This window comes from Halichoerus grypus, chromosome 2 (assembly GCF_964656455.1).
Source record: "Halichoerus grypus chromosome 2, mHalGry1.hap1.1, whole genome shotgun sequence".
NCBI lineage: Eukaryota > Metazoa > Chordata > Mammalia > Carnivora > Phocidae > Halichoerus > Halichoerus grypus.
In genome coordinates, this window is record NC_135713.1 from 4,090,156 (window position 1) to 4,101,795 (window position 11,640).

The 11,640-nt window shown below is 48.7% G+C and overlaps 1 protein-coding gene across 2 annotated transcripts in view; it reads left to right on the top strand.

Moving 5' to 3' along the window:
• ICE1 (interactor of little elongation complex ELL subunit 1) overlaps positions 1–10,083 on the top strand; it is a 56,383-nt gene extending 46,300 nt beyond the window's left edge. Inside the window, exons 17-19 of one of the 2 annotated variants that reach the window (XR_013445468.1) lie at positions 194–385; positions 1,870–1,976; positions 7,762–7,781. Coding sequence is in view for 1 of the 2 variants with exons in the window: in XM_036104089.2 (XP_035959982.1) it covers positions 1,870–1,976; positions 7,762–7,860; positions 8,671–8,852 (388 nt within the window). In the remaining variant the exon portion in view is untranslated. Of the gene's footprint in view, positions 1–193; positions 386–1,869; positions 1,977–7,761; positions 7,861–8,670 lie in introns of those variants that run through there. The other variant, XM_036104089.2, reaches the window with a different exon arrangement.
• Positions 10,084–11,640: the final 1,557 nt, after the last annotated feature.

Consider the following 11,640-nt stretch of genomic DNA (forward strand, 5'->3'; position numbering starts at 1 on the left):
GGTTGCTGAATCGTGGTTTGAATAGGTTTTGCTCTTGAAGGTCGCTGAAACATTTACAAGTGACGTTCTGATTTGGTAAGAGTTGGTAAAACTCCCATTAAAAGACTTGTATTATTGTCACATCCCCTCGCTTTATGTTTTTGTGGTGGCTGTGACTTCATTATATTCTGTTAACTAGTGTCTCTCTCCCAAGGAGCAGTGACCCTCATGAAGGAGGGGTTTGGGTTCACTGGCATGTCCCCAGCTCATAAAGCAGTGCCCACAAAGGGAGCCGTCCACGGCTAGTGTAGGAGGAAGTGTCATGACTGGATCTTAACATTCAGATGCTCTGGAAGACCCATGTGAACAGACACAGCAAGAACTCCACGTTAGCAGCTCTTCTCACGTGGGTTTCAGGAGGGAACTCTGTCTCGGGCATCTGTTTTATGTAATGAATCCACTTTCCTCTGCGTGGAGAATTCTGGCACTAGCTGTATACCACCTCTGGGAGAATGGGAGGTGGGAGAACGGAGGAAATTGTCATTCAGATGATTGTTCTGTAGATCTTAATTTTCTTGGAAGCCTGATTGAGAAAGGCTGATTTAAAGGAGTTTATGACATTAAAAATTAGGATTCACAAAGGACTGATAGTCCGTACCCTGGAGATACTTGAATGTGTTCTGTGGAAAACTGTGCTCTCTTCTTTTCCTCCTTAACATTAGGAACAGATTTAAATGTCAAACGATAGGGAATCGAATTATGGTACTTCTGTATAATGAGATACTGCCACAGTAAAATAATCGCTGTAAGTGGGTGTTTAGGTAGTGACAGGGGAGTAGCTCACGTGCTTTGCTGACTAAGGGAGCGGCGGTGCGGTCGTCCAGTGCCGTCAGTGTAGATTTGTGAGTGCCTCCTGTGGGCCTTGTCTCCTGGCTCCTCGGGGGAGCCCAGCAGGCAGGGTGACAGGTAAGCCCCCCAGAAGTGGTCTGGGCACCCCCGCTGAGGGAGAGGACAGAGTGCTGAGCAGGATCTCTGCCTGAGCAGCGCCACACCCGGAGCCTGGAGCGCTGTGGTCCCCTCCACCGGGCTTATACGTACGTGCGCCTAGAGAAGCACAGGGAGAGAAAAGTCCCGAATTAGTTGAGTAATGTTATCTGAAAAGGTATTATTTGGGGTGCTTTTAATTTACCTTTTTCTTCTGTGTGTTGGCGTTTAACTTTTCTGATGCTGTAAATACCGTGTAAGAAGTGATTACACTTCGGAAGGAAGAGAAGGCAAAGAGGAGCTGACACTGTTTCCAGGCAGTCGAGAGTTTCTAACATGTGGTTTGATTGTTGCCTCTGAGCTCCGTGCTCCTCTCGGAACATGGTAGAGGCTTCTAGAACACAGGTGCCACATGTACGTCTGGGAGGTCCCAAGTGAAAATCCAGACTCCCACCTCCTCCGGTTCTGTGACTTGGGGACATTGTCCAGAGTCCCACTTAAAGCCTTGTAAAAAGGGTAAAAACAGAATAAAGATGCAAGCATAGGTAGTTGTAGCCTTTTTTAAGCCAGTGTGGGCCCAAATATCGAAATAGTTGGAGGGTGTATGAGCTTCCAGTGTCTGATCTTATTTTAACCTAGAAGGTTACATCTTCAGAAGACCTTCTTCTGGGGTGCCTGGCTGGCTTAGTCAGTAGAGCGTGTGACTCTTGATCTCAGGGTTGTGAGTTCGAGCCCCACATTGGGCATTTAAAAATAAGAAAAGTCCCTCTTCTTTATCAGTTGTCTATTTCTTATGGACCATTTTAAGTTAATATTTGAGTGATGGTGAGCATGCATGCTTTTCACGTCCGTGTACCTAAGTATACATATATATATGTATATATATATGCTGTTGTTGTTTTCTAGTAAAGAGCTGTGGCCTGTAATGGATAAGTGGATAAAATACAGAAAAGGACACGCGAACATTGCATATACTCCTGATATTATTATAGCATCGATACTGAGGCTGATTGGTGAGTTGTCTGTTTTATGAAATGTTTTCTTGTTATTGATCACGTCTTGGTGGGAGAACAAAAGTATAATAATAGATGCCGACCAAAACCTCACCGTAATGACGGATTTTTACCACCACATATTAGATGCATTCTCCTCAGTCACATTCTTTCTTTATAAATTAATGTTTTCTCTGACTTTGTCAGAGATGAGGTCTTCGTGCAGTCCATTGTACGTGTGATCGAACGTGTGCTGCTCACTTCTTACTGTTTACATGCACACGTGCACACCGGCACACGGGATTGCGGTCAGTGATGCTCAGGTCTCGTTCGGTGTCTGTAACCCGCTCTCTCTCCCTCATGCACCGCGTTCTTCTCTGCTGGCCCAGGCAGGGTCGAGTCATGCAGCTCCGTAACTGGGGACTAGCTTTGTTTTCCTCCAAGCCCATATACAGAAATTAAAATCCTTGTTTAAACAGATTTTAAATGAGGCATAGATTCTCTTCCATCTTGGGTGCGCAGGACCTCAGTGGGTTTTTGGTTCTGCTCCCTGTCACCCATACTTTTTTTTTTTTTAAAGATTTTATTTATTTATTTGACAGAGAGAGACACAGCGAGAGAGGAACACAAACGGGGAGTGGGAGAGGGAGAAGCAGGCTTCCCGCTGAGCAGGGAGCCCAATGTGGGGCTCGATCCCAGGACCCTGGGATCATGACCTGAGCCGAAGGCAGACGCTTAACCAACTGAGCCACCCAGGCGCCCTACTTTTTTATTTTTTATTTTTTATTTTTACTTATTTTTTCCTCCTTGCCTCATCTCTGACCAGTCGCTCTCCAGGCCCTGCAGCATTACCAGTGATGAGATCTATTGATTTTTGGCAGGCTCTCCTGACTTATCGAGTGGACTTCTCCATATGTAGTATGTGGCCCGTGCCCCTGGGGCACGCCATCGAGGCTCGTCTGACACCTGTGTTGTAGCCCCTCAGATCCTAGAACATACTCACCCTGACTTTTAAGTATCTTTGGCATTTAATTGATTAGAACTTCGAGATAGTACCACTTGAAATAAGGTTTGCGAATATTTAAGTTATCTAAGTAAGTCCCATAAATAGGTCTGTCTGTGACATGTACGTCATGGCTAGTTGTGTTACCATCTCAGTAAATAGATATTGCTGTCCTGTGCATACTTTACATGAAAACCGAAGAACATGGTGCTAAATAAGTGTGTAAAATGGTCCAGGCTGCTCTCAAGGAAGACACCTAATTACGCTGGATAGAACCAGAAATACACGTGGAGTGAAGTTACCAAAAAGAGAGCATGTGGGCCAGGTGATTGCTGGAGAGGTTGGGGGAATCAGAAGAGATGCCTGCAAAGATAGCTCAGGGTGTGGAAGTGAATGAACTGCTCCCTGGGGGACTGTCTCAAAACACAGTCTGTGGCATCCCTTATTTCAGGGTGCCCTGACCCGGAAGCAGTAAGGCCAGAGCAGGGCCAGGGGCAGCCTTCTCAGCGGTCTGCTGGCATCTGCACGTCTGCTCGCTCTGCTTTCAGTCGCATCTTCTCAGGGATTCAAGAAAAATGTTCATACCTGGAACTGACATTTTAAATTACAAAACTTACTTGAAAATTAAAAAATTGGGAGATGGTGTAAAATCCATAAATAGATATATCGACCTAGATAAAGTATCTTCAGAATTTTGAAAAGAACATGATAAACTTTTTGAAGTCACACTTACAAAATATGGTGTGATTTTTGCTGCTGTTGTTTGCAGAGGCGTTTGTTTACATATGTGTTGGTCGTAGCAGGAGAGGAGCCGGTGTAGGAGGGTGGAAGGCTGCACTTCTGGTGCCGTGCGCACAGTCCTGTGCGTCTGGCAGAGGGTCAGCCTCATGGATGGATCTCCCCTACAGTTGGCTTTCAGGAGTCTTCCGCATTTGGCAGGCCGTCCAAATTGCCTGAGAAGCTTTGTAGAAAATGTATATGGATACTCACATAATTAAAGTCATATGTAGTAAGTTATATATTATGGGAATGATTGACAATACATAGTTCACAGTATTGTTGGGTAGAATGCTAATACGTATATTGAATGTGATCCAAAGGGTGGATAAGTAGGAGGTGGTGATGTTCAGAGCAGCAGAGCCAGGCCTGGAAAGCCGTCCTCAGGTCTGCAGACAGGAGAGGGCCGCTGGGACGGCCAGGCTGGCCATAGTGCCGTGGGCCGGTGCCGGCCCTTGGTGGCGCAGCTTTGCCTGCTCTGGCTGTCTGGCCACCGAAGCGATATTGCTGGTTGGTGGGGCAGGGTGTGGGTGGGCGGCCGAGGGTGGGGAGCAGAGACAGGTGAGACCTGCTGGCAGAGTGCTGAGGAGTCCTGTCAGGGTTGGGTGTGCATGGACCCTTCTGCACACCTGTCAGACTTGGAGTTCGAACTGTTTCTAAGAAGAAACTCCATTAGAGAACCTTCTTGCAGTTTTCGAAGCTGACACTCAACTGAAGAATTTAGCAAGTAATTAAATTGCTAGGCCGTGATTTAATAATAATGACCGAAATCACTAATCATTCATAAAATAAAGGAGTTGTGTTTATTCTTATTTCCAGATTTGCTAAACCCTAACTGGATTTTCACTTCATGGGAAATAAAATACGCTTTCTGTCAGAGCAGTTCGGTGTTGTCTGATGTTGGATATCGCTATTAGCAGATGTGGGATTATTAGATGAGGGTCTAACATCTTCAACAATGATGTGTTAGAGCATTCTGTAGAGTGTTTGCATTGCTCTAGATTCAGGGGCCCATGGAGAAGTGGTGGAACCCGCTTCAGTCTGCTCGCCTCAGGGCAGACGTGAGGCTTGGAAGGGAGACCGAAGTGTGCATGCTGCTGGATTGAGTTGAGTGCAGAGCTATGTGGTACCTTTTTTGCCCCCAAAGAGCTTATTAACCCCCCGTGGCCCATCTGGCATTGACTGGAGCCTAGAAGCTAGGAGAACACTGTTTCCTACAGCAGGTTTTTGTGGGGCCGGCTGAAGTAACCACTGTCGATTTGTACCCAGTCTCTTGCCAGGCCTGTGCCCTTTTCTTTGAAATTATCTCGACTCGCTTTTCACACGGCACATCTGCACCCGCAATCTCGAATGAAAACCGTGGGTGGCTACCCAGGCGCCTTCCCGGCAGGCCCCCGGCTGCCCCCCGCACGCTTCCCTGAGTGCTGGGCACTGCTGTTTTTGACATGGAGCATAAGTCCACGTTTCTTACTTGTTGTATTTTAATGTGGCTGAGCCACCCTGGACTCACATTCCTTCTACATGTAGGAGGACTTTTCTTCCCATGTATTCAGCAAGTTTGTCCATCATCTTTGTCATCATATATGTAAGTTTTTCCTCTAAGCCACCTACCTCTGAGTCATGATTTCCTCTTATTGTACCCCGATAGCTCCATTAATTTAGATCACTTATAAAATCCAACAATTCATTAAGCATTTTTAATTGAAAGAACAGAAGCCATTTTAATAGGGTTCTGTATTATCTGAGCATGCACTCATATCCCAGGGCTGGATGAGCCCACGTCTGTGTTTGGCACACGTCCCTTCCCCGTCTCTACTGTCAGTTATGTTCTGAACACCCCTGGTAGATTGTCTTGGAGGACAGATCTGGGCTCATACAGTTACCAGTTTGATCTAATTGGAAGCAGATAATTGAGTGATCAGTAAGTGAAATTCCTGATTCCTGAAGTATAATGCTTTTCAACCTCACTGAAAGATTTCCCTGAAATTATCCAGATGTTTATAGTTTCGTCCTGGGTTTGAAATTTTCCAGGCGTGCATCCATCAGCAGGAATTTACTGAGTGTCTGCTCTCTATCACGGCATTCAGGGTGCATGTAACCTGCACTAAGTTGTTCTCTCTCAGGGATGCTAAGTAATAAAGGTCTCTGTAGTGTCCTGGGCCTCAGTTTCTCCATATTCAAGATGGAGATGAAGCTGAGGTGAGGGCCTGGGTTCACGTACAAACCTGAGAATGTGTGTAGTGGGCCCAGAACAGTGAGATTGCAGGGTCCTGTCGTTAGAACCCAGGAGAAGGACATGGATAAGAGCGCATCCAGTTGTGTCCCAGAGTTCTCTCCCCATGAGAGAGGAGGGGCAAAGAGCATGCGGCCTCGTCCTGAGGGAGGGAGTGGGGCCTCTGCTTCAAAGCAAGCTCGAGTCCCCGGACCCTTGGAATAAAGGAAGGACCAGGTGAGTAGGGGCTAGCTGTGTGGCCTCATCTTGCTTGCTTTAGCCACCCCCCCAGCCCAGTGAGAACCCCCAGAGCTTCTGTCACTTCAGGTCCTTTCTACCAGGTGTTAAAATGTTCAAAATTGAAAATAACATTTAGCTATTCGTTTAATGTTGATAATAAACCAGTGTTAACATAAAGGACGTCCTCCATGAACAATATTTCCCCAACAACAACAGTGAGGAGAACGGCCCATTATCTTGTCGCAGACCTCTTTACTGTCTGGATTCATGGACCTTCTGCTCTGCACTCAGGCTCTTGCAGTACGTTGTTTTGGTTGAAGTGTATGAAGAAAATCCAGTTTTGTATGGAGCTGATAAAAGGAGAGGAGTATTTTAATAGCCTTTTCAGATCATTGTGGATATTCTTCTTTGACACTGCATTGACCTTCCACGAGGGGTAACTCCCTGCAGGCTGGATGCAGTGTGAAGTCTGAACCCTTCCCGGGGAGCCTTCCTGCCGTGCTGCCCGGGGCTCTGGCACCTGCATGGAGAAGGCCTTTTGCCCAGTCACGATTCTGTGACCTGCTCTGCTCACTTGGAAAATATTGATTTGCATAGAACTTCCAAATGTCAACAATATCGAGAAAACAAGCATTAATATCATCGCTGATCTCATCAGAGAGGTCTTCAGTTTTTGAAGCTGTCAAGCTCTGGATGGCTGTTGGAAGTTTTTCCAAAATTTTAGTTTTGCTTAAGAGCTCACATTTTATCTTTGACAACAGTGATAAATTTCCTTGCAGTGACAGGTTCACTTTATTCAGTTTTGGGAAAATGTCTGTCTCGGTCTGAATAGCTTGAGTTAGTCATTCTTTCCGGGGAACGTGGGGGTTGAATGGAGAGGTGCCCAGTTCCCCTCCCAGGTCGAGCAGCTCCACCATGTGCATGTCTGCTTTTTGCGCCGGGAGCACCTGGTGCTCAGGAGTGACTGCCTGCCGCAGCCGCCCTGGTTGGTGCCAAGGTCACGGTCGTCCCAGGCCCTGGCTTTGCTGCCATCCGTCTGGTCTCAGCCCTGGGAAGAAGGCAGGTCACTCCTGAGTGACAGCTGTGTTGTCGTGAAGATCATTTTGACCCTGAGGACTCGGGGGGTCTGCGGACCACACTTGAGAGCCGCTGTGCTGCGCAGCTGGGTCAGCACGGTCAAGTGTCGGACCGCAGCCGGGCCTGCTGGGCAGCGCGGGGGGCGTCCTGGAACCTCGCGGAAGTCCGCCGTCCACAGCGAGCCTGCTGCAGCCGGGCTTTCGCCTGAATTCCGCTCCTTGTGATGCCTTCACCAAGGAAGCTGTGTGCTGTGTCCTGAGTGTGAGAGCGGGGGTGATTGGTGGTCTCGGTCCCCACCACCCCCACCCCCAGTAAGACACACGGTGCTCTGTGGCTCCCGGCTCCTCACCCTTTATCTGCTTTCATGTAGGAAACACGTACCTGTTTGAACTTAACGTAAATAGTGATGCAGGAAAGAGAACAGAAATGTTAAAGTCTCAGGAAAAGTGAACATTTCACTGAAGGCTGTTGGCACTTTGGTTTACTGTGTCCTCCAGGTCGTTTAGGCCAGCTGGGCTTGAAGGAAGGCTTCCCGTCCGCTGTGAAGAATATTAGCTCCGTCATTGGTATGTTCATCCAGCACGCGCAGGACGAAGGTAAGACCTCTGTTTACAGAAAGGAGTTTTGGGTCCCTCGCGTTCCTCCCCTTAAGCCCTCTGAGAGGTTGCTGCGTGGTGCCCTGTGCCCCCTGCCCGCCGCGCCGTCGGGTCGGGGGAGGGACTGGCAAAGCGGCGCGCCTGCGTTCTCAGCACGGACATTGAGCGCCTGTGGGGTTTCTGGTGTGTGGTTTGAATTACAATTTAGCCAGAATTCGGCCGAACTAAATGTTACTTGAATACCTTATAAATAACCTTCTGCTAAGTGAGAGGGCTCCCCTAGCAGAGTCTCAGGCTGGCCGTGACCCGCCTGCTCGAGCACGGCGGTGTGCTGCGGCGGTGGGTGTGAGGTTGGGCTCCAGCTCGCCCCAGGTCTGCGTGCTTCCTGTTCGGGGCCCACGTATACGCACCTCCAGTGGGTGGCCAGTGCAGTCACTTCCTTGTCCAATGCTCTGGGATCCACATTTTATTGAAACTTACATTATGGAGCGTGATGCTTCCAGAGCTGCTTTGGGAAGCTTGGCGTCGGGCAAGCGAGGCCCGGAGCTCTGCAGCCGCGTGTTCTGGGCTGACTGCCGGTGCTCGGGGGCCCGGCCAGCTCCGGGGCCTGCACACAGCTCCTCTGCGCTTCTGTTTCTTCCCAGCTGCAGATGCGTGCTTAGTTCATTTTTTCATTACGGGGTTTTCTGTTTTTCATTGCCGGCAGAGAGGGTGTCCTGTATGTGAGTAGTAATTCAGTGGAGGACAACATGAGCGTTTTGAATAACAAGCCTTTTCTTGTGTAATGCCTGATACGAAATTCCCTTGCAGATATCCCGTGGGGCATCCAGCTGGCCGCCGTGTACGCGCTCTGTGATTTGAGTCCCAGCAATCCAGCGGAAATATCCAAGATCCTGGAGGCCTGGCGCCAAGAAACCGCGCACAGCGTGCCTTCCGCGGTGCTCAGCTGCCTGGAGGAGGTCAGCTCGCTGTGCGCGGAGGAGGTCGGCTAAGCTGCACTGCGCCACTGCGTCTAGAGAAGTGCCTTTACATATCTCAAGTATGAATAGATGAGTCAGCTTGGCGGAGCACAAACTGAGGTTTCAAAAGGAAAGCCGGAGAAGAGAGAGAATGCCCAGAGGCTCTGGTCACCGTGGCGAGGAGACAGAAGCCAGCCATGGCAGGGCTGCCTTTCCCCAAACTGCATACATTTCACTTAAGGCTGTTGTGATTCCATGACATGTGGGTTGTATTATTGTGTCTTGGTCAAACAACAAAAACTTGAACTTAGCCCTTTTTTGCTGCAGAAAGTGTCCTTTTAGTCGCTTTTTAAAATTGAGTGGCATTTTATAATGAATTTAATATAAAAGCATTGATTTGGTTCCTGAGCTAATTTTGGACTTTGCGCTGAAATGATTGACTAGGGAAAAATAAATCGGCTAAGAAAGAGCTAGAAGACTCTTCCACTGTCTTAGCTGGAAATGGGCTACAAAATTGTTTCTCAAGGTAGAGTGCGCAACTGGTCAGAGGAGAACCTGGGAGAGCCTTAGAGACCCGCTCTAGTGCATCTTCTTCTATCTCTGCAGGTCCTTAAAACCGTCACTGTATCAGGACAAGGAGGGCTGAAGAGTAGAAGTTCCCGTGCAGGGTTTCTGTCAGCGACGTGTGTATAGACGATTCAGAGACGCGCGCAGGCAGGTCTCTGTGTGTGCTGTGTATATATGGACCGTGCTATAATGTGTTTCACATTTGATGATATTCCACTTTCGGAATTTTAGTATTTGTACATAGAAAATGGGTTTAATAACTCACCGTGGTTCTGATTTGTCATATATTCATCATTTCTTAAAACTCTTGTATGTGTTTTTTATAATAAAAAATAAAAGTAAGCCATGCACACGATTGTTCTGATCAGTGAAGATTGACACTGGGCATTACATCTACTCTTACCAAAGATGGAAAATTCTCCACTCTAACCAAAGATAAAACGGCCATCCCAAATGATAGAAATATGCTACATTGCCATTGTCCAGCAGGTTTCTCCAAGATGCTCTTAGCGACATTGGACACCATATAATTACGTACTGGTTGGCCCTCATGATTGGATTTGTTTACTTACAAATATTGCTGCCCTTTAAAAAAATTATATTGGATGACTATTTTGTTACTCCTGCCTCGTATTTTTAAAGTAATTATAACAGACATAATTGAGATTTATAAATAACTCTGCATTGCCCTTTGGAAGCTTTTTGTTGGCGTGTTGTTCTTTCTACCAGTGTTTGCTGAGCATGTGCTCGTGCTAGGCGCCTCAACGGGAGGAGCTAGAGAGCAGACAGCAAGGGCCCAGTTGGCAAAGACCTGTGCCCTGCTGGGAGAGAAAACCCGAACCACCCCCCCAGTGAAGGAGCAGTCAGAAATTGTAGTAAGTGCAGTGAGGTAAGCGTGGAGGCCCGCATTGGAGTAGCAGGGGCGACTCCTGTCTTTCTGTGTATTGGTCAAGGAGGGTCCCTCTGAGGAGGTCGCAGGTGAGCTAGGGTCTAGGAGGAGGGAGCCAGCCCTGAGAGGAGACGGGTGACTGGCTCTGGGAGGGAAGAGCCCACTGTGTGCAGGAAGGAGGCTGGTGCAGCCTGGACAAGCTGTTTAAGGGGGCTAGTGTTGTTTGTTCAGTCACACAGGTAACTGCCGTCACTGGGACCTGGGCAGCCCCAGGTCATCCGTGCTTGGACGGAGGTTTGAGCAGAGGCGTCCTATGTGATCACATTGCACTGGCGCTGTTCTGGGGCCAGAGGATGGGAGGAGGGCAAGAGTGGAAGCCGAGACCACTCAGGAAGTCTGGGGAGAGCACAGAGTGGTGGCGGCACAGAAGAGCGAGGGTACATGGGGTTCAGATGTATCTTGAAGGTAGGATCACTCCTAAATTCATGCAGTGGAGGAGAGGCACCGGTAGGAATCGAGGTTCCCAGGTTACTGAGTTGGGCACCTGGGTTTGGGGACAGGTGCACAGGTTTGGTGGTTGGCATCACAAATCTTAAGTGTGTGTTCGGGATGTGGGAACCGAGAGACATGCAAATGGAGGTGGCAGCCTTTACAGGCAAGAGTGTGGAGGTAGACTAGATCGGGCAGAAGTTGGGGAGTTGACATTGTGGGGAGGCTGTTTAGAGCGGGGGGGTGTGTGTGCACATGCTCAGGCGGTCACGAGGGAGACGACCTTGCCAACTTGAAGTTGCTTGGCTGGTGGCGGTGGTGTGGCCCCCCCAGCGGCTGTCTCCTGGCCATGGCTAAGAAGGCGGGGGGGCAGACAGGTGGCTCTCTGTGCTGGAGCCGCAAGGTCAGACAAGGTGATGGTTGCATTTTACCTCTGGTGGGTGGTGGTGACCTTGGGAAGCATTTCCCAAAGGTAAGGGCATTAAGGCAAAAATTAGGTTTGCAGTTGGGCTTGTGGGGGAATTTGCCTGGTAAATGGGTTGGTCATATGCTTCCAAACCGTTTTTTAACCTCGGTAGGTTTATGTGTTTTTAATAGGCAGAGGATAGGTAGCACCGGGGCTTTTCTGCTGGTTGCTGTACTCTGGCCACCAGGTGCGTGGAGTTCACCTGTCGGCATCCCTCTGGTGGTGTGGCTTGTTGAGGAACACACCTGGCCTCCCCTGGACTGCTCTGGCACCCTCGGGGGGTGAAGCAGTTTTAAGCTGTTGTTAGATTGAATTTCTGGTACCCAAGCAGAACACGGCTGTGGGTTGTATCTTTTAAAACAAATGAGTAAACAGCCAAGTGAATGAACATTTGACCCTGGAGTTGAGTG